At 43.4% G+C, this 21,096-nt stretch overlaps 1 protein-coding gene across 7 annotated transcripts in view; it reads right to left on the bottom strand.

Annotated features, from left to right (window-relative positions):
- Positions 1-21,096, bottom strand: part of SEC31A (SEC31 homolog A, COPII coat complex component) — a 119,960-nt gene that overhangs the window by 81,307 nt on the left and 17,557 nt on the right. For all 7 annotated transcript variants that reach the window (XM_073597855.1, XM_073597856.1, XM_073597861.1 and 4 more), the window contains exons 2-4: positions 15,691-15,770; positions 10,558-10,681; positions 716-914 (exon numbers count right to left, since the gene is read on the bottom strand). In XM_073597855.1, the coding sequence (XP_073453956.1) occupies positions 716-914; positions 10,558-10,681; positions 15,691-15,769 (402 nt within the window). In that variant the 5' untranslated portion in view covers position 15,770. The remainder of the gene's footprint in view (positions 1-715; positions 915-10,557; positions 10,682-15,690; positions 15,771-21,096) is intronic.

Below are 21,096 nucleotides of genomic sequence, written 5' to 3'. Positions count from 1 at the left end.
GTATAGGGCAGTGTGAACTGCCTGCGAGTTCTATGCGATGCGGGAACCGGCACAGGGATCGTGCTGGTTCCCGCATTGCACTAGTGTGAAGGGGCACTTACAAAGGACAACTTGATGTGCTATTGAAGCAGTAGACTTGCAGACTGCATAATGCAGACAAAGAAAGAAATATGCATCAACAAAAAAAAAAAAGTTTAAAGCAGAATTCCATGTTTCAATGCACTTCAAATAGTTCATTTGGGCCAAGGTAGCCCAGACAAACTATTTCCATTACTAAAACAGGGTGGCCACTGTGTGCTGTAATATAATATAATGTCAATAGCAACATGCCGTAAGCGGCGCTGTCTTCAGCCAGCAGTAAAGGCGACTTCCCCTTTTGCTACTGGAATTAAAGAGAGAGTCAGACAGTGTGCTTCAGACGGCAGAGAAGCCCAACTCTCTTTAATCCTGGTAGCAGATGGGAAGTCCCACATACTGCTGGCAGAACACGGCATCGCTTACTGTAGCTGATGCGACTATGGTATATTACAGCACAGACAGTGGCTGCATTGCTAAATAATGGATATAGTTCATTTGGGCACTGAAACCTGGAATTCTTTCAAATAAATTTCTATGTGATATTCTTTCAATTTAAACAGATGCAATAAAATAAGCAAATGCTCTACCCCCGCTGTTATAAATGACATGCGACAAAAAGCATATATGAAGATCTAACCTGATACGGGTTTACATCCAAAGCTCTGACTGGTCCTGTATGTTTATCTTGCTGTGCAATCACTACATCATTATCACCAGCCATAATTTGAGTTGGGTCGTAAAGAATTACATTTCCATTTTCTCCTCCAGCAATAATAACTCCTGAAATGCTACAATCTGATTTTATCCTGTGCGGTCCCCAAATTAGCTTATGATATCTGAAAGCATATAAAAAAAAAATAAATAAAATAATAGGTCATGAGAAAATCAATGGCACCAAGTGGTACAATAAAATAAAATATATCTGGATTATATAATAAAAAGAAATAATGGATAAAACATGACTGAACTGTGTCAGTAACCACCTCAACAACAATAAAATATACATACATAAAACACTCATAAGAATTTGTATAATGTTGCTGTTTCTGTGCCCTTTATTTATTAAAACCTTCCTAAGAGATGAATTACCTGGTGATCTTGCCTGTCATTCATCCTTCTCAGTGGCAATATTGCACTGCCACCAAAGTGTGCATGCTCCCCTTCTTTTATCAAGTAAACTGTGTCTAACGCATGGCTTACTGGGGATCCTCCTAGCTGCCTAGAGATGTCAGTTAAGCATCTCCACTCTGTATGCCTTGGAAAGAGGTGGGGGGGGGGGGGGGAAGAGGCCTGAAAAAGCTGAAGTGATGTCACCAGAACATGTGACCCTCTGTGGCTTAGACCTACCCCCGACCAGAGTCAATCTTTCTAAAACTGAGCTCATAATTTTTCCTCAGACCCGTGCCCCTCCCCCTGACTTCTCCATCAAGATCATTAATATAACCGTCAGTCCCTCCCCTAATGCCAGGATGCTAGGTGTAATCCTGGTCTCTTACCTGTTCTTTCAGCCCCAAATCCAATCGCTGCCCAAATCTTGCAGACTTCACCTCCGTGACATCTCCAAAATATGCCTCTTTAACCGTTGAAACCACAAAGCAACTTATTCACTCCCTTGTTCTCTCTTGCCTTGACTATTGTAACTCCTCCCTCATTGGCCTACCTCTCCGCAAGCTATCCCCTCTTCAGTCTATCATGAATGCTGCTGCCAGACTCATCTAGCTTACCAACCGTTCAGGGTCCAGAACCCATCTCTGCCAATCCCTCGGCTGGCTTCCCATTGCCCAATAGGGATGAGCTTCGTGTTCGAGTCGAACCCATGTTCGACTCGAACATCGGCTGTTCGATCGTTCGCCGAATTGCGAACGTTATGGGCCGTTCGCGCTAAATTCGTGTGGCGCGTCACGGCCCATAATTCACTGCGGCATCGCAGTGCATTGCTGGCTGATGATTGGCCAAGCATGCACTATGACCCGCATGCTTGGCCAATCACAGCGCCGTCAGTAGAGAGAGCTGTAATTGGCCAAAGCCAGGGTGGCTTTGGCCAATTATGGCTCAGGGGATTTAGTACACACCCCACACTATATAAGGCCGCCTGCACGGCGGCCCTGTGTAGTGTGTGTTCCGGTGTGCTGAGAGATAGAGAGAGAGAGAGACAGTGTCATTTGATTTGAGTTAGATAGATTAGGCAGAACAGTCAGTCAGTTAGCTGCACTTACAGTGTATTGTGTATATATATGCATCCCAGGTGTTGCATATATATATATACACTGTATTCAGTTTAGCTAGATCCGTTCCTGTTATCTTCTATCTAGACTATTTACATTTAGTGCAGTGCGTCCTGCTCACAGTGTTCAGCTAGATCCGTTCCTGCTATTTACATTTAGTGCAGTGCGTCCTGCTCACAGTGTTCAGCTAGATCCGTTCCTGTTATCTTCTAGACTATTTACATTTAGTGCAGTGCGTCCTGCTCACAGTGTTCAGCTAGATCCGTTCCTGCAATTTACATTTAGTGCAGTGCGTCCTGCTCACAGTGTTCAGCTAGATCCGTTCCTGCTATTTACATTTAGTGCAGTGCGTCCTGCTCACAGTGTTCAGCTAGATCCGTTCCTGCTATTTACATTTAGTGCAGTGCGTCCTGCTCACAGTGTTCAGCTAGATCCGTTCCTGTTATTTACATTTAGTGCAGTGCGTCCTGCTCACAGTGTTCAGCTAGATCCGTTCCTGCTATTTACATTTAGTGCAGTGCGTCCTGCTCACAGTGTTCAGCTAGATCCGTTCCTGCTATTTACATTTAGTGCAGTGCGTCCTGCTCACAGTGTTCAGCTAGATCCGTTCCTGCTATTTACATTTAGTGCAGTGCGTCCTGCTCACAGTGTTCAGCTAGATCCGTTCCTGTTATCTTCTAGACTATTTACATTTAGTGCAGTGCGTCCTGCTCACAGTGTTCAGCTAGATCCGTTCCTGCAATTTACATTTAGTGCAGTGCGTCCTGCTCACAGTGTTCAGCTAGATCCGTTCCTGCTATTTACATTTAGTGCAGTGCGTCCTGCTCACAGTGTTCAGCTAGATCCGTTCCTGCTATTTACATTTAGTGCAGTGCGTCCTGCTCACAGTGTTCAGCTAGATCCGTTCCTGCTATTTACATTTAGTGCAGTGCGTCCTGCTCACAGTGTTCAGCTAGATCCGTTCCTGTTATCTTCTAGACTATTTACATTTAGTGCAGTGCGTCCTGCTCACAGTGTTCAGCTAGATCCGTTCCTGCAATTTACATTTAGTGCAGTGCGTCCTGCTCACAGTGTTCAGCTAGATCCGTTCCTGCTATTTACATTTAGTGCAGTGCGTCCTGCTCACAGTGTTCAGCTAGATCCGTTCCTGCTATTTACATTTAGTGCAGTGCGTCCTGCTCACAGTGTTCAGCTAGATCCGTTCCTGTTATTTACATTTAGTGCAGTGCGTCCTGCTCACAGTGTTCAGCTAGATCCGTTCCTGTTATCTTCCTACTGACAGGCAGGCTTGTCTGGTTACAGTATATAAAGCTACCTGAAGAAAATTACAGGTGTTCTATTTGATCCTATTAGTACCACGGTCAGGCAGCTAGACTATTTACATTTAGTACAGTGCGTCCTGCTCACAGTGTTCAGCTAGATCCGTTCCTGTTATCTTCCTACTGACAGGCAGGCTTGTCTGGTTACAGTATATAAAGCTACCTGAAGAAAATTACAGGTGTTCTATTTGATCCTATTAGTACCACGGTCAGGCAGCTAGACTATTTACATTTAGTACAGTGCGTCCTGCTCACAGTGTACAGCTAGATCCGTTCCTGTTATCTTCCTACTGACAGGCAGGCTTGTCTGGTTACAGTATATAAAGCTACCTGAAGAAAATTACAGGTGTTCTATTTGATCCTATTAGTACCACGGTCAGGCAGCTAGACTATTTACATTTAGTACAGTGCGTCCTGCTCACAGTGTTCAGCTAGATCCGTTCCTGTTATCTTCCTACTGACAGGCAGGCTTGTCTGGTTACAGTATATAAAGCTACTTGAAGAAAATTACAGGTGTTCTATCCCAGCTTAGTGCAGCTACAGGCCATTAGTATGTCTGGAAGGCCAAGAAGGAGAGGCAGACAGTCACAAGCCAATAAGAGAGGGCAAGCAGGCTCTGTGTCTAGTGCTGGTCGTGGAGACGGTGCATCCTCATCAGCACGTGGCCATGGGACACGCTTGGCCTTTTTTTCGGCAGCTGGCCGTGTTGAGCCGCAACATGCGGAAGACTTGGTCGAGTGGATGACCAAGCCGTCCTCATCCTCCTCATCCTCTCTCACCCATGCCCAGGGTGCTTTGTCTGGCAAAGCAGCGGCCTCTTCCCTCAGCTCAATGTCATCAGTGACTCCTTCCCTAGCTCCACCATGTCCTCATGAGGATTCCCTCGAACTGTTTGACCACAGTGTTGGGTACATGCTCCAGGAGGATGCCCAGCGTTTGGAAGGCTCTGATGACGATACTGAGCTCGATGAAGGCAGTAACATGAGCACGGACAGAGGGGGTGCCCAAGAAGGACAGCAATCTGGCAGTCATGCTCCCCCTGCTGCAGCATACTGCCAGGTTTGCTCCAGTGATGAGGAGGGAGGGGATGATGAGGTCACTGACTCAACGTGGGTGCCTGATAGGAGAGAGGAGGAGGAGGAGGAGGAGGAGGAGGAGGAGGCGGCGGCACATCACCAACGAGGCAGGATGCCCTCCAGGGGCCAGCCTAAGGGCAGCACATTGACTGCATCACACCCCAAAGCTCCACATGTGCAGGGCGCTGCAGTCTCTGCGCGTTATTCAAAAAGTTCTTTGGTGTGGGCCTTTTTTGAGACGAGTGCATCAGATCGCACCGCTGCTATTTGCAACATATGTCTCAAGCGTATCTCGCGTGGCCAAAACATCTCCCGCTTGGGTACCACATGCTTGACCAGACATATGTTGACCTGCCATGCAGTTCGTTGGCAAGCGTATCTAAAAGACCCACACCAAAGAACAAAGAGGATCTCTCCTTGCTCCTCATCAGCTGAGATTTCCAACCCCACTAGACCTTCAGTCCTCTCTGAGACCTGCAGTGAGAGGAATGAAGGTGTAGAATTAGGTGTGTCACAGCCAAGTACTTGTGGGCAATCTGCTTTTGGTACACCGACGTCAGATTGTACCAGGCAAATTTCCCTGCCCCAGCTGCTGCACCGCCGAAAGAAGTTTGCTCCCAGCCATCCACATGCCCAGCGGTTGAATGCTAGCTTGGCAAAATTGCTAGCACTTCAACTGCTGCCTTTTCAGTTGGTAGACTCTGCCCCCTTCCGTGAGTTTGTGGAATGTGCGGTTCCTCAGTGGCAGGTACCCAAACGCCACTTTTTCTCACGGAAGGCGATTCCGGCTCTCTACCGGCATGTGGAAGGCAATGTCCATGCCTCGCTGGACAGGGCGGTCAGCGGTAAGGTGCATATTACCGCTGACTCATGGTCCAGCAGGCATGGACAGGGACGTTACCTAAGTTTCACGGCGCATTGGGTGACTCTGCTGGCAGCTGGGAAGGATGCAGGACAAGGTGCAGTAGTGTTGGAGGTTGTTCCGCCACCACGCCTCCAAAATGCTGATTGTGACACACCTCTCTCCTCCACCCCCTCCTCTTCTTCTTCCTCTATGGCCTCTTCCTCGGAACCAGCGGTGCTCCGTAGGCGTTCAAGGGGCTACGCAAGTACGCAGGCCAAAAGATGCCATGCGGTGCTTGAGCTGGTGTGCTTGGGGGACAGGAGCCACACTGGGGCAGAGGTTTTGTCAGCTCTGCAGGGGCAGGTTCAGAGGTGGTTGACGCCACGCCAACTTAAGGCAGGAATGGTGGTTTGCGACAATGGCACCAACCTCCTCTCTGCCCTCCGACAGGGACAAATGACCCATGTGCCCTGTTTGGCTCACGTCCTTAACTTGGTGGTGCAGCGGTTCTTGGGCAGGTACCCGGGCTTACAGGATGTCCTGAGGCAGGCCAGGAAAGTCTGTGTGCATTTCCGCCGGTCATATAATGCCAGTGCTCGGCTGACGGACCTCCAAAAGGAGTTTAACCTGCCCAAGAACCGCCTAATCTGTGACATGCCCACCAGGTGGAACTCAACGTTGGCCATGCTGCAGCGGCTGCACACGCAGCAGAGGGCCATCAATGAGTACCTGTGCGACTATGGCACCAGGACAGGGTCAGGGGAGCTTGGTTTTTTTTCCCCACGCCAGTGGGCCATGATCAGGGATGCATGCACTGTCCTGTCACCATTCGAGGAGGCCACGAGGATGGTGAGCAGTGACAGTGCATGCATCAGTGACACTGTCCCCCTTGTCCACCTGTTGGAGCACACGCTGCGTGGAATAATGGACAGGGCACTTGAGGCAGAACAGAGGCAGGAAGAGGAGGACTTCCTTAGCTCTCAAGGCCCCCTTTATCCAGACAGTGTTCCTGCGTGCCCGCCGATCACACAGGAAGAGGACGAGGAGGAAGAGGAGGAGGAGGAAGATTGTGTCAGTATGGAGGTGGAGCCTGGCACTCAGCATCAGCAGCAGTCTTTAAGGGATCAGTCCCAAGAAACACATGGACTTGTACGTGGCTGGGAGGAGGTGGCTGCGGACCATGTCGTTCTTAGTGACCCAGAGGACTCCGGACCGAATGCCTCAGCAAACCTACGCTGCATGGCCTCCCTGATCCTGCAAAGCCTGCGTAAGGATCCTCGTATTCGTGGTATCAAGGAGAAGGACCAATACTGGCTGGCAACCCTCCTTGATCCACGTTACAAGGGTAAGGTTGCGGACCTTATCTTGCCATCGCAGAGGGAGCAGAGGATGAAACATCTTCGGGAGGCCTTGCAGAAAGGTCTGTGCAACGCGTTCCCAGAGACTGGGAGGTTACAAACTCCTGTTTCTGGACAACGTGTTGCTGAGGCTTCGGTCAGTCAAAGAAGGAGCGGTGGAGAAGGTGGCCGTCTGACCGATGCGTTCAGACAATTTTTTGGTCCGCAGCCCCAAGGTATGATCGGTTCCAGCAACCATCGCCAGCGTCTGTTTTATATGGTGCAGGAATACCTAGGGGCAAGATCAGACTTGGACACCTTTCCCACCGAAAATCCTCTGGGTTACTGGGTCTTGAGGATGGATCACTGGCCAGAGCTTGCACAGTATGCAATTGAGCTACTGGCCTGTCCTGCATCCAGCGTTCTTTCGGAACGCACATTCAGTGCTGCTGGAGGCGTGGTAACCGATCACAGGGTGCGTCTGTCCACCGACTCGGTCGATCGGCTGACCTTCATAAAAATGAATGAGTCTTGGATCACCACCAGCTACCAAGCACCTGATGCTGATGTAACCGAATAATTTTTTTTGAAATCTCAGATCCCTTCAAAGACTGCCTATGCTGATGCTGAGTGACTATCCCTGAGTAATTATCCTCTTCCTCCTCAATCATCACGCTGATAGCTTGTAAGAACATTTTTGGTTCTGGGCGCCACCACCAGTGCCTAAGGCCCAATTTTTCAGCCCCTGTTTAACAGGGGCGTGTAATTACAATTTTTGATGTAATACTTTGCAGCAGGGCTCGTTCCTGCATTCCAACTAGAGTGTCTGTGAGGGGTTGCAGTGTTGTGGCACCAGCACCAGTGCCTAAGGCCCAATTTTTCTGCCCCTGTCTAACAGGGGCGTGTAATTACAATTTTTGATGCAATACTTTGCAGCAGGGCTCGTTCCTGCGTTCCAACTAGAGTGTCTGTGAGGGGTTGCAGTGTTGTGGCACCAGCACCAGTGCCTAAGGCCCAATTTTTCTGCCCCTGTCTAACAGGGGCGTGTAATTACAATTTTTGAAGCAATACTTTGCAGCAGGGCTCGTTCCTGCGTTCCAACTAGAGTGTCTGTGAGGGGTTGCAGTGTTGTGGCACCAGCACCAGTGCCTAAGGCCCAATTTTTCTGCCCCTGTCTAACAGGGGCGTGTAATTACAATTTTTGAAGCAATACTTTGCAGCAGGGCTCATTCCTGCGTTCCAACTAGAGTGTCTGTGAGGGGTTGCAGTGTTGTGGCACCAGCACCAGTGCCTAAGGCCTAATTTTTCAGCTCCTGTTCAACAGGGGCATGTAATTACAATTCTTGATCTAATATTTCACAGCAGGGCCCTGTGAGGGCTTACAGTGTTGTGGCCACAGCAATACCTAAGGCCCAAATTTCTGCTGAGTATATAGGGCAGGACCCTACTTTCAAACATCTAGCTTACAAATGACTCCTACTTGCAAACGGAAGGAGACAACAGGAAGTGAGATGAAATCTACCCCTAGGAAGGGAAATTCTCTCCTGTAAGAGTTAATATGGGAAAACAATTTCTCCTTTCCACTGATGCTTTCCAATCCTTGTTCCACAAAAAAACCCAAATTTTCAAAAAACATTTTTCATTGGGACAAAAAAGTGAGGTGAAATCTTCTGAAGAGGAGGAAAGACAGCAAAACAAATGTCACAGGGGTGATAACCCTTCCCTATGTTTTCCAAAAAGCTTAGAAAAGATTTTTTAAAAATGACATTTGGTGCAGGGACTGTTCTAAACATGGGAAACACGCGTCACTTTACAGGCATACTATAGACACCCCCCAGGTACGATATTTAAAGGAATATTTCACTTTTTTTTTTTACTTTAAGCATCATTAAAATCACTGCTCCCGAAAAAACGGCCGTTTTTAAAAGTTTTTTTTGCATTGATACATGTCCCCTGGGGTAGGACCCGGGTCCCCAAACCCTTTTTAGGACAATACCATGCAAATTAGCCTTTAAAATGAGCACTTTTGATTTCGAACGTTCGAGTCCCATAGACGTCAATGGGGTTCTAACGTTCGTGCGAACTTTCGGTCCGTTCGCGGGTTCTGGTGCGAACCGAACCGGGGGGTGTTCGGCTCATCCCTATTGCCCAACAAATAAAAGTCAAAACAACATACAAAGCCATTTACAACTCTACCCTGAGCTATATCATTAATCATGTCTTCAAATATCACCCAAACCGTCCTCTCCGCTCCTCCCAATACCTCCTGCTCTCTAGCTCCCTTGTCTCCTCCTCCCATACTCATCTCCAGGACTTCACCTGAGCCTCTCCCATCCTTTGGAATTCAATACCCCAATCTGTCAGGTTATCTCCTACCCTACTACTTTTAGGCGATATGGAAAAAATGATCCGCACTCCGGTCTTGCTCTTAAAATTTCTTCATTGTATTGAAAAGCCACAGTGGACAAATGCAGATTAAGTCAGTTGACGCATTTCAGCCTATAAGGCCTTTTTTCACATTACTCTACTCAGCCAGCGACTGTGGCTCGAGCACCTGGGAGCTCTGCTATCTATGTGTTGTATGGGTAGTAGCACTGACTTTTCTGTTTATACTTTGTCATTTTAGGTGATCCCTGAAAACTCATCTCTTCAAGGAGGCCTATCCTGCCTTCAGCGAACAACAATCTTCTACTTCCCTCATCAGTTCATCCCTTGCAATTACTACCTTTTGTTATACCAGCTCCTCCCTCTTAGACTGTAAGCTCACAGGAGCAGGGCCCTCCTAACCCTCATGTATTGAATTGTATTGTCTCCCTTTATATTGTACAACACTGCGTAAACTGTTGGCGCTATATAAAGCCTGTATAATGATAATAATGCTGATATAGGGGGAAAAAATTAAGAAAGAAAGACTATAAAAATGCATTTTTTTTTTTTTTTTTTTTTTAGTGTTTCCTCTGTTAACTTCTTGCCAATGATATGCCCTATCCTTGAGACATGGGCACACTATCTGGGTTTACAACCACTTAAAGTCCAGGGATATTTTTTTATTATTTCACAAGCATGTTAAAATAACCAAGTTTTTTGATAGAAACATAAAAGATGGGGTTGCTTCGAGTAAATGCATACCAGACATGTAACACACACTCATGAAACTGCAATATAAAGCTACGGTGCCCAAAACAGTCCATAGGCAACACTTTAAATGTCCTTACAGGTTATCAATTTAGTGTTAACCATGAATGTTTGGCATAGAATTAATGCCCACACTTCAAAGACAATAATACTGAACATGTGTGGCACAATTACTGTTTACATACACATGCAAACACCATGCAAGCGTTTGCATTTGCAGGTGTGACTGACAGGACTTTGAGTTTTTTTTTATTATTTTTATTTATTTTATTAAAAATGGCCCAACATGGCAGAAAAAGCACACACACACAGCCCACAAGAGAAAACTTTGAGCTTAGCACATTTTGACAGATCAACAGATACTTTTCTGTACTTGCAGTATCTTTAAAAGAACAAAACATGGGGAAAAACGTACATGTAAAGATATAATGCAAATATGTATTTCCCCTTCTCAAAAAAACAAAACAAAATAGCATTTACGCCCTTTCAACTCCTCAGGAAAATCTTCTATACAGTACTGTAAAAAAAAAGTAAATTTCATACCTGTGAGAAGATGTATATGTAGCGCATGATTTCATGTCCAGTGAAGAGTCAACCAAATCTAGTTCAAAAATCTCCAAGGAGGCATTTGTGCTAAAAGTGGCATCTAGCTGCTGAGCAGAAGTACCTGACAAGATAAGAAATAATTGTGACTGAGCTTACACTGTGCATTATCAATTTTTCCTTAATTAAAATATAGAAGGTTGTGTGGTCGAAGGCCAGTATAAAAACACTTTAATATGTATGGCACCAACATCCCTTATTTGTATATAGAGAACAAGAAATTGGGAGATTTGGGACTTTATGGGTGCTTTTTTTAAAAGATAACTACATAAACCAAAATTATATAAAAATAAATACAAATTTTATTAAATGAACAATATCATAAAAACAATGAATACAATACAACCATATCCACTGGTGTATGGGAACACCTTATTGGTAATAAAGATTCACTGTAACCACGTTCATATTTCTACATGTTTCGCCATATGGCTTCTTCAGGAAAAGACGTGAAATTCATCTACTAAATATATAGGCAAATGTGTCAATCACAACTTAACAGAAAAAAATAAAATAAATAAATATAAATATATATATAAAAATCATACTAACAAACTTTTACAGTATTACACATATGGTTACAATCAAACACATGGCGAATATCCCCAGATTGTAGGTTTCTACCTCAATATTTGAGCAATATTTAACTTGCCTTCAAGTTAAATATTTAACTTGAAGGCAAGCTCTGTCAGAGTAAGTTTTATCATTGAAGATATTTTCTAATCTCTATCACCTGTTTAGGGATGATCTATTGTGACCCTAAGCAGATGCAATAAGTTTTGACTGCTTTATAGGTCATATTTTGAGCTGTGGTTGACCTCATTTATCCATACCCCTCCCTATGGGAGACCCTTATTTGGGCAGATGTTTTGGTCGGTTGCATGATCTCACTCCTCATTCATCGTTTTAGTTTCAATTTGGCTCCCATGCTCAAATATTGGAGGTAGGAACCTACAATCTGAGAATATTCGCCATGTGTTTGATTGCAACCATATGTGTAATGCTGTAAAATTTTATTATGATTTTCCTTATATATACATATTACTAATATTTATTTATTTTCTGTTAAGCTGTGATTGATACGTTTGTCTATATATTTAGTAGATGAATTCCACGTTTTTTCCTGAAGAAGCTGTATGACGAAACATGTAGAAATATGAACGGGGATACAGTGAATCAATATTACCAATAAGCTGTTGCCATACACAAGTGGATATGGTTGTATTGTTTGCATTGTTTTTACGAGATTGTTCATTTAATAAAATTTTTATTTTTTTTTTATATAATTTTGGTTTATGTATTTATCTTTTAAAAAAAGCACCCATAAAGTCCTAAACCTCACAATTTCTTGTTCTTTAATTAATTAAAATGCAGGCATCTTTTTTATAACTCGAATTAGGTTAGGTTTGCAGACACAAGAAAAAAAAAAAAACTAAAAAAAACCATATTTATTGTTTTAAAATACGCTTGTAGTAATAACATGATGGATACAACTGGACCACCATAAAGCAAATCAGTGACTTGAAGCTAATCACTCGAGTTGGGTGGCTTAACTCACAATTAAATGTTTGTACTATGAAGCATTTGCAGCCCATTCAAACGAAATGGCCACCTGTGTTGCTGCTGGAGAGTTCCCCTCACTTCCTATCTCATAAATAGGTTGTCAGTAGGACAGGAATGCCCCGTACACACGGTCAGACTTGGTTCGGACATTCCGACAACAAAATCCTAGGATTTTTTCCGACGGATGTTGGCTCAAACTTGTCTTGCATACACACGGTCACACAAAGTTGTCGGAAAATACGATCGTTCTAAACGGGTCTAAATGCGGTGACGTAAAACACATACGTCGGGACTATAAATGGGGCAGTGGCCAATAGCTTTCATCTCTTTATTTATTCTGAGCATGCGTGGCACTTTGTCCGTCGGACTAGCTTTAATAAGTGCACTTTTTTTGCAGGTAAAAAGATGTGCATTTAATTATTTTTTGTAGTAGGAGCCTGTAAAGCATTGTACCAGTTGATGCCATGCAAATCTGTCAGTGTATCGGCTTGCTCGTACCTCATACAAGGAAGCAAATACATTCTGACAGGAAGACTCTATGAACTCTCACAGCGCCTGGGTAGTTCACTGAAAACTACAAGCCGACAGCCGCAAAGGCTGCCAGACCTTGTAGTTTTCCATGCACAGAGGACTGTAAATAATTGACACAGCCGGGTGGGGGTTACACGTACGCGTCTTTTTTTAATTGTGGCAGCAGACACGGGGGAGAAGAGCCCCAGTCTGCTGTCACAGCAGGGTTTGGGGGGGGGGGGGGGGTTTCTTGGTGCATTCATAACATGTTATGAAAGGTGAACTTATCCTTTAAGTACAGCCCCAAAAACTGCAGGCCTCACAGTAAAGTCCCTGACTCTTAAAGCTTCCTAAAACTAAAGCATCTGACCTTTTAGCCCACTAACTAAAACCTGCACCTCTTGAGCCCCCTGCACTAAAGACTTTGAGCCCTAAAATGCTCCTAAACTAAATCCCCAAACCATAAACCTTAAAACAAAAAGCACCCAACTTTTAACCAACTTAAGCCACTATAGGCATGCCCCCATCACAAACAGGTTTATACTTACCTGTTCTGTGCAATGGAATTTGCACAGAGCAGCCCTGAACCTCCTCTTCTCCGATTCTCCACTGGTGCTCCTGGTTTCGCCCCTCTGGCGAGTACACTCATAGGAAGCCACTTCCTATGGGGGCACTCGTGTGGACTTGCTCCCGAGCTTTGCTGTCTGTGTCTTTAGACACAGACAGAGGGCCCAGCCCCGCCCTCTGCTCCCTCATCCTTGGCTTTGATTGACATCAGTGGGAGCCAATGGCTCTCACTCATTCAGCAAAGCCTGTGAAACCAGGAAGTGAGGAAAGTGAGCCGCTGCAGATGGCCACAGATCTGGATTGAATGAGGGCTCAGGTAAGTGCTTGTGTGTGGGGAAGGAGGAACACGTTTTACCTTAATTCAAGTAATGCATTGAGGTTGAGGATTTATAACCATTTTCATGCTGCTAAAACCTAAAGCTTTAACACATTAACTGACAGACAATCATTGACCTACACAATAAACAAATTGATTTATACAATATCAAAAGTCACATATAATCAAATTACTATAGAGCAGATAATACTGTTTATAAGATGAGGCCTAGCAGAAACACATCCAGCACAAGAAAAAAAACCATGACTAGCCACTATCGCGACATAAGGAAGGGATGATTTAGTGTAGTTCTTGCCCTAAAAAAAGTATAACTTGTTGTGATGAACAGGCTTGTAATCTCTTGATGTTGATGTTGATCTGCAGGCTGGAGGTCTTGACCCTTCAGCTTGCATATGATCACTATGTCAGAGCTGACACAGTAAGCGAAAGATCAGGAACCCTTTTGATTATTTCCTGATCATCAGTGGGAACATCAGCTGTGGATGGATAGCCAGTAGGCACACAAAGGGTTAGCTGCTGGCTCTCACACGGGTGGACATTTATTAAACCTATACTAGGAGCGATGCCCTGTGCCAAGGATGCATTAATGAATGGCCACCCCTGTGACAGCCAGCAGCTGACCCTTTGTGCTTCAACAGAATGCAGGCAACAAGTGCTAAATATATAAATAATACATTAATAAATTCAGAATCTTCAGAATCACCAAAACACCTTCCCTGTTGCATAAAAATGTTCAGTAGGTCACAATTACTGACACCAGGAGATGCCAACATTTCAGGGCTAAGCAGACTGTAAGCAGGTAGATTGTCTTTTGGAGTCAAGACACTCACTGTCATAATAAACATTTCGACAAGGAAAATTTGCGGGTGCAAAGTATTTCTGATTCTGAATATTTAAAACTCTAAATGCAATATACAATATTTAGAAGAGATAGTTTAACTTTGAGGCCTGAGTCATTCTAGACAAGTGGACAGAAGCTCCATAGCAACACAACAGGGTGGGATAGTAGGCTTTTTATGTCTACTTGCAGCTGAAAATGACTCATTTTCCCCAATTAAATTATCCCATAGATGTAACTAAAGAAGCGCTCCAGACTAAACACACAGTGGCATATTATTAAGCAGTAAATCTGACATTAAGGCCGCTTTCACACTTGTGCGACGTGTCCTGTGACTTGAGACAGCAAAGTCGCATGACAAGTCGCACCCCATGATTCCCAATGATTACCGTTCATATCTGTGCGACTTGAAGTCGCAGCAACTTCAAAGTAGTGCCTGTACTACTTTGGCCTGACTTTTGTAGACCTCAAGATTACACAGGCATTTCTTCTAATCACGTCAAAGTTCCGTCAAAGTTACGCGACTTTCAGGTCAAACAAGTGTGAAAGGGGACTAAGCAAACACTCTCTGCAAGTGAATCTTCCAGCCTCATGTATTTTATGTAGTATTTTATTAGGATGGTATGGTTGATTAAAGTACAGTCTTAATTTAGTTTTATTTGGTATTAATTGCTGTTATTGGTAATTTTATTATAGTTGTGTCTTGTTAATGTAATTTTTTAATTTGTAATTTTTTTTCTTCATCTTTGTTGAATGCAACTGTATTTTAGCAATTACCCTTTGGGATTCATACAGTATTCTGAATCGGATTTATCACTAAAGTCACTTGAAGACCAACAGGACCCAACGTAGGATACATTACAAGTCAACATAATCTTTGGCCATAGCAACACAGAACATTTGCTTTCATGTATGTATGTATGTATGTATGTATATATACCAGCATGTAGTTTCAGGCTGCAATAGCTCATGTACAATTGAACATACATAAAAAGTACAATTCTTATATTTGGATTAAAGCTTGACAGCCTCAATAATTTAAGAACACAAAATGTGTAACTTGGATGGGAGGTTTAACAGAGGAAACTAACAACATCTGCTCAAGCAAGATTTTGTAACATGTAACTTCCTCCATTTCAAAAACACAAGCATACTGCAAATTCCAACATATTCTTGTCAATGGAACCTAGCAGGCAAATCTGCTTAAATGGGGAACAGTGGAAAAAAAAAACAAAAAAAAACAAAACACACAACTCACCTGTTGCGAGATATATAGGATGTTGTTGAGAGGGGCTCCAAGTCTGCATTGCAGTGCGATCAATCTCTTTTAGCTTCATTCTGTATTGAAGCAAAGAAAAACACAGGATAAAAAAAAAACTACCTGGGAAATGTTTTTAATATATACACACACACGTTGGTACAGTATATTGTAGAATTTGTTCAAATTTGGCCTTATTTACAAATGCCTTAACTGTTGCTGACTGTAACCAGATTTTCCTGGTAATTTCTCAATGCAGTATGATAGAAAAAAAATTAAAATAAATGTAAAAAATGGTAATGCCAGGACACCAGTATGAAGAAAATATACAGCACGTACAGTAGGTGGACTTCATGTCTCCTTGCAGGCCTATAATGAGACGGGTAGAACAGGGATAGGAAAAAGAGATGTGCAGAATTATCCACAGAAAGCAGATGATGGTCTTCTTATTCAGTGACAATCTAATGTTTTTTATGGCATAGCTTTTCAAAGAGAACAGGGAACAGTGGCTGGACAGGTTAGAAAACCGTGTACGATTATTAGATTCTGTTCTGATAAGCGGTGACAGTGCAGTGTTTCAGCTACACTCAAGGTGACCATCCTGTCTTAAAGTTCATGTGGCCTTCACAGATGTCCAAGATGGTCAGATTATATATGCACAACCAACTATCCTCTACTGTGTATGGACAGCTTCAACATACAGTAGATGGTCTTTTACAGTTAGATCTGGATAATCTGACAGTTCAAAGTACAAACAAGTTCCTTATACCGCTTGGTGTGCCTTGATTGCGGCAGGTCTAATAGTACTGCATGATCAATAATGTTTATGCTACTTATTACCCGATGTAACCACATCTGCTCAGGGGAAGAGGACCTGAAGTATAGCAAAAGCAAAACAGAAGGCAGACAAAACGTAAAGCGTGCTCAATAAAGGCCAACTGCTTGGGTTTGTAATCGTACATTCAGCTAGTCATATTTTAACCACTTCAGCCCCGGACCATTATGCTGCATAAGGATAAGAGGACTTTTTCCAATTCGGCACTGCGTCGCTTTAACTGCTAATTGCGTGGTCATGCAATGCTGTACCCAAACGAAATTTGCGTCCTTTTATTTATTTATTTATTTCAGGTACTTATATAGCGCCGTCAATTTACGCAGCGCTTTACATATACATTGTACATTCACATCAGTCCCTACCCTCAAGGAGCTTACAATCTTTTCTTCCCACAAATAGAGCTTTCTTTTGATGGTATTTGATCACCTCTGCCGTTTTTATTTTTTGCGCTTTAAACGGAAAAAGACTGAAAATTTTGAAAAAAAAAATGATATTTTCTACTTTATGTTATAAAAAAAATCCAATAAACTCAATTTTAGTCATACATTTAGGCCAAAATGTATTCGGCCACATGTCTTTAGTAAAAAAAAAAATGTCAATAAGCGTATATTTATTGGTTTGCGCAAAAGTTATAGCGTCTACAAACTAGGGTACATTTTCTGGAATTTACACAGCTTTTAGTTTATGACTGCCTATGTCATTTCTTGAGGTGCTAAAATGGCAGGGCGGTACAAACCCCCCCCAAATGACCCCATTTTGGAAAGTAGACACCCCAAGGAAATTGCTGAGAGGCATGTTGAGCCCATTGAATATTAATTTTTTTTTGTCCCAAGTGATTGAATAATGACAAAAAAAAAAAAAAAAAAATTACAAAAAGTTGTTACTAAATGATATATTGCTCACACAGGCCATGGGCATATGTGGAATTGCACCCCAAAATATATTCAGCTGCTTCTCCGGAGTACGGGGATACCACATGTGTGGGACTTTTTGGGAGCCTAGCCGCGTACGGGGCCCCGAAAACCAATCACCGCCTTCAGGATTTCTAAGGGCGTAAATTTTTGATTTTACTCCTCACTACCTATCACAGTTTTGAAGCCCATAAAATGCCCAGATGGCACAAACCCCCCGCAAATGACCCCATTTTGGAAAGTAGACACCCCAAGCTATTTGCTTTGAGGCATGTTGAGTCCATGGAATATTTTATATTTTGACACAAGTTGCAGGAAAGTGACAATTTTTTTTTTATTTGCACAAAGTTGTCACTAAATGATATATTGCTCACACAGGCCATGGGCATATGTGGAATTGCACCCCAAAATACGTTAAGCTGCTTCTCCCGAGTATGGGGATACCACATTTGTGGGACTTTTTGGGAGCCTAGCTGCGTACAGGGTCCCGAAAACCAATCACCGCCTTCAGGATTTCTAAGGGTGTAAATTTTTGATTTCATTCTTCACTGCCTATCACAGTTTCGGAGGCCATGGAATGCCCAGATGGCACAAACCCCCCCCCCCCCAAATGACCTCATTTTGGAAAGTAGACACCCCAAGCTATTTGCTGAGAGGCATGGTGAGTATTTTGCAGCTCTCATTTGTTTTTGAAAATGAAGAAAGACAAGAAAAAAAATTTTTTTTTTCTTTTTTCAATTTTCAAAACTTTGTGACAAAAAGTGGGGTCTGCAAAATACTCACTATACCTCTCAGCAAATAGCTTGGAGTGTCTACTTTCCAAAATGGGGTCATTTGGGGGGGGGGGGGGGGGGTTTGTGCCGCCTGGGCATTCCATGGCCTCCGAAACTGTGATAGGCAGTGAAGAGTGAAATCAAAAATTTACACACTTAGAAATCCTGAAGGCGGTGCTTGGTTTTTGGGGTCCCGTACGCGGCTAGGTTCCCAAAAAGTCTCATACATGTGGTATCCCCGTACTCAGGAGAAGCAACAGAATGCATTTTGGGGTGTAATTTCACATATTCCCATGGCATGTTTGAGCAATATATCATTTAGTGACAACTTTGTGCAAAAAAAAAAAAAAAAATTGGTCTCTTTCCCGCAACCTGTGGCACAATATAAAATATTCCATGGACTCTACATGCCTCTCAGCAAATAGCTTGGGGTGTCTACTTTCCAAAATGGGGTCATTTGGGGGGGGTTTTGAACTGGCCTGGCATTTTATGCACAACATTTAGAAGCTTATGTCACACATCACCCACTCTTCTAACCACTTGAAGACAAAGCCCTTTCTGACACTTTTGTTTACATGAAAAAATAATTTTTTTTTGCAAGAAAATTACTTTGAACCCCCAAACATTATATATTTTTTTTAAAGCAAATGCCCTACAGATTAAAATGGTGGGTGTTTCATTTTTTTTTTTTCACACAGTATTTGCGCAGCGATTTTTCAAACGCATTTTTTGGGGAAAAAACACACTTTTTTAAATTTTAATGCACTAAAACACACTATATATTGCCCAAATGTTTGATGAAATAAAAAAGATGATCTTAGGCCGAGTACATGGATACCAAACATGACATGCTTTAAAATTGCGCACAAACGTGCAGTGGCGACAAACTAAATACATGTTTAAAAGCCTTTAAAAGCCTTTACAGGTTACCACTTTAGATTTACAGAGGAGGTCTACTGCTAAACTTACTGCCCTCGATCTGACCTTCGCGGTGATACCTCACATGCATGGTGCAATTGCTGTTTACATTTGACGCCAGACCGACGCTTGCGTTCGCCTTAGCGCAAGAGCAGGGAGGGGACAGGGGTGCTTTTTTTTTTTTTCTTTATTATTTTTTTGCTTTTTTATCTTATTTTTAAACTGTTCCTTTCATTTTTTTTTTTTTTAAATCATTTTTATTGTTATCTCAGGGAATGTAAATATCCCCTATGATAGCAATAGGTAGTGACAGGTACTCTTTTTTGAAAAAATTGAGATCTCTCCTCTGCCCTCAAAGCATCTGACCACACCAAGATCGGTGTGATAAAATGCTTTCCCAATTTCCCAATGGCGCTGTTTACATCCGGCGAAATCTAAGTCATGAAATGCTCGTAGCTTCCGGTTTCTTAGGCCATAGAGATGTTTGGAGCCACTCTGGTCTCTGGTCAGCTCTATGGTCAGCTGGCTGAATCACCGGCTGCATTCTCAGGTTCCCTGTTGAGACAGGAGAGCCAGAGAAAAACACGGAAGACGGTGGGGAAGGGGGGCATTCCCTCCCACTGCTTGTAAAAGCAGTCTAGAGGCTAATTAGCCGCTAGGATTGCTTTTACATGAAAGCCGACCGCTGGCTGAAAAGAATGATACCATGATGATACCTAAACCTGCAGGCATCATTCTGGTATAACCACTCAAAGTCGTGAATGGCGTACCTGAAGACAAAAAAAATGGTTAACAATAAAGCACAGTAAACAGTAAAGTATAAAAAATTGCATACCTGAAAAGCAAACATGATAAAACATAACAATAAAACATTGCAGAATAGAATACAGTAAAAAAGAGCAGAACAATAGAGAGAGAATATAGAGAGAGAGAGAGAACAATAAAACGACAACTATTTTTTTTTTATTTCATATTTTTTTTTGTGTTTTTTTTTTTTTTTTTTTTTACACTGTTTTTGTAACTGTAACTTTTATAATGGTAACCGGTTCCAGGTTCGGGTCTCTCAAAATGCGATGGCATCTTGGGAGACCCTGTGAAAGTGTGCCTAGTCTGTGCAATGCTGTACCCTACGCTAATACTCAACTAGTGTATGGTAGCGTTCAAAACATTCACCAATGCAAAGACCAGGATTGTCAGGACAGGAGGGACAATAATAGCGGGTGTCATGCCTATATCCGCGCTTGCTGCAGACACAACATTTTTTTTGGGGGGGTTCGTTGGGTAGGGGTACTCGGGAGAACATAAAGAAAATGCCTCTCATGCAGCCGACTGCATTTGGTTGGGGATGTGAATGGGGGAAGTACGGGCGCTGCAGAAGTGGTGGGTTCCCAATTAGGATTGGCGAATGCAGCAGGAAGGGCACTATGGGCACCACAGGCCTGTGTTTGTCTTCTTGGTGGCAGCGGGACACTACTTGTGCTTGCCACCTCACCAGCTTGAACTGCACTTATGGGACTCGCCACGTCACCAAGTGTTACTGCAGTGCTGGTTTGACTACGATTGGGGTGTACTAGGCCGCTGGTGCTCGCCAGTTCACCAAAATGCTACCAAAAAAACTGTTAGCGATCGCAGGGATCAGGCCTGACTCTGCGAATGCTGCAGTTATGCGTTTAGTGTTTTGTAAGTGACAGTGATCGATCGATACTGCACTTGGGTGGGGTGGGCTGGGCCGGGCGGAGGGGCAAAACGCAGGTCCTAGCAGGTATCTGGGCTGATCCCGCTAACACTGCGTTTTTGGGAACCCTAAACTGCTGGGGACACTAGTATAGGTCTGATTGGATCAGATATTGATCAGTTCAGATACTATACCACTAAGGGAGGCGTATGCTGCGTGCGTGGGTGTTAGCGGTACTGGCACTAACCTGACGCTGCTTGGGGCTGGTGCTTGCCAGTTCACCAAAACGCTACC

Source organism: Aquarana catesbeiana, linkage group LG01 (assembly GCF_042186555.1).
Source record: "Aquarana catesbeiana isolate 2022-GZ linkage group LG01, ASM4218655v1, whole genome shotgun sequence".
Taxonomy (NCBI): Eukaryota; Metazoa; Chordata; class Amphibia; order Anura; family Ranidae; genus Aquarana; species Aquarana catesbeiana.
The sequence above is the reverse complement of the archived record's forward strand: the minus strand, read 5'-3'. Positions and strand labels throughout refer to the sequence as shown.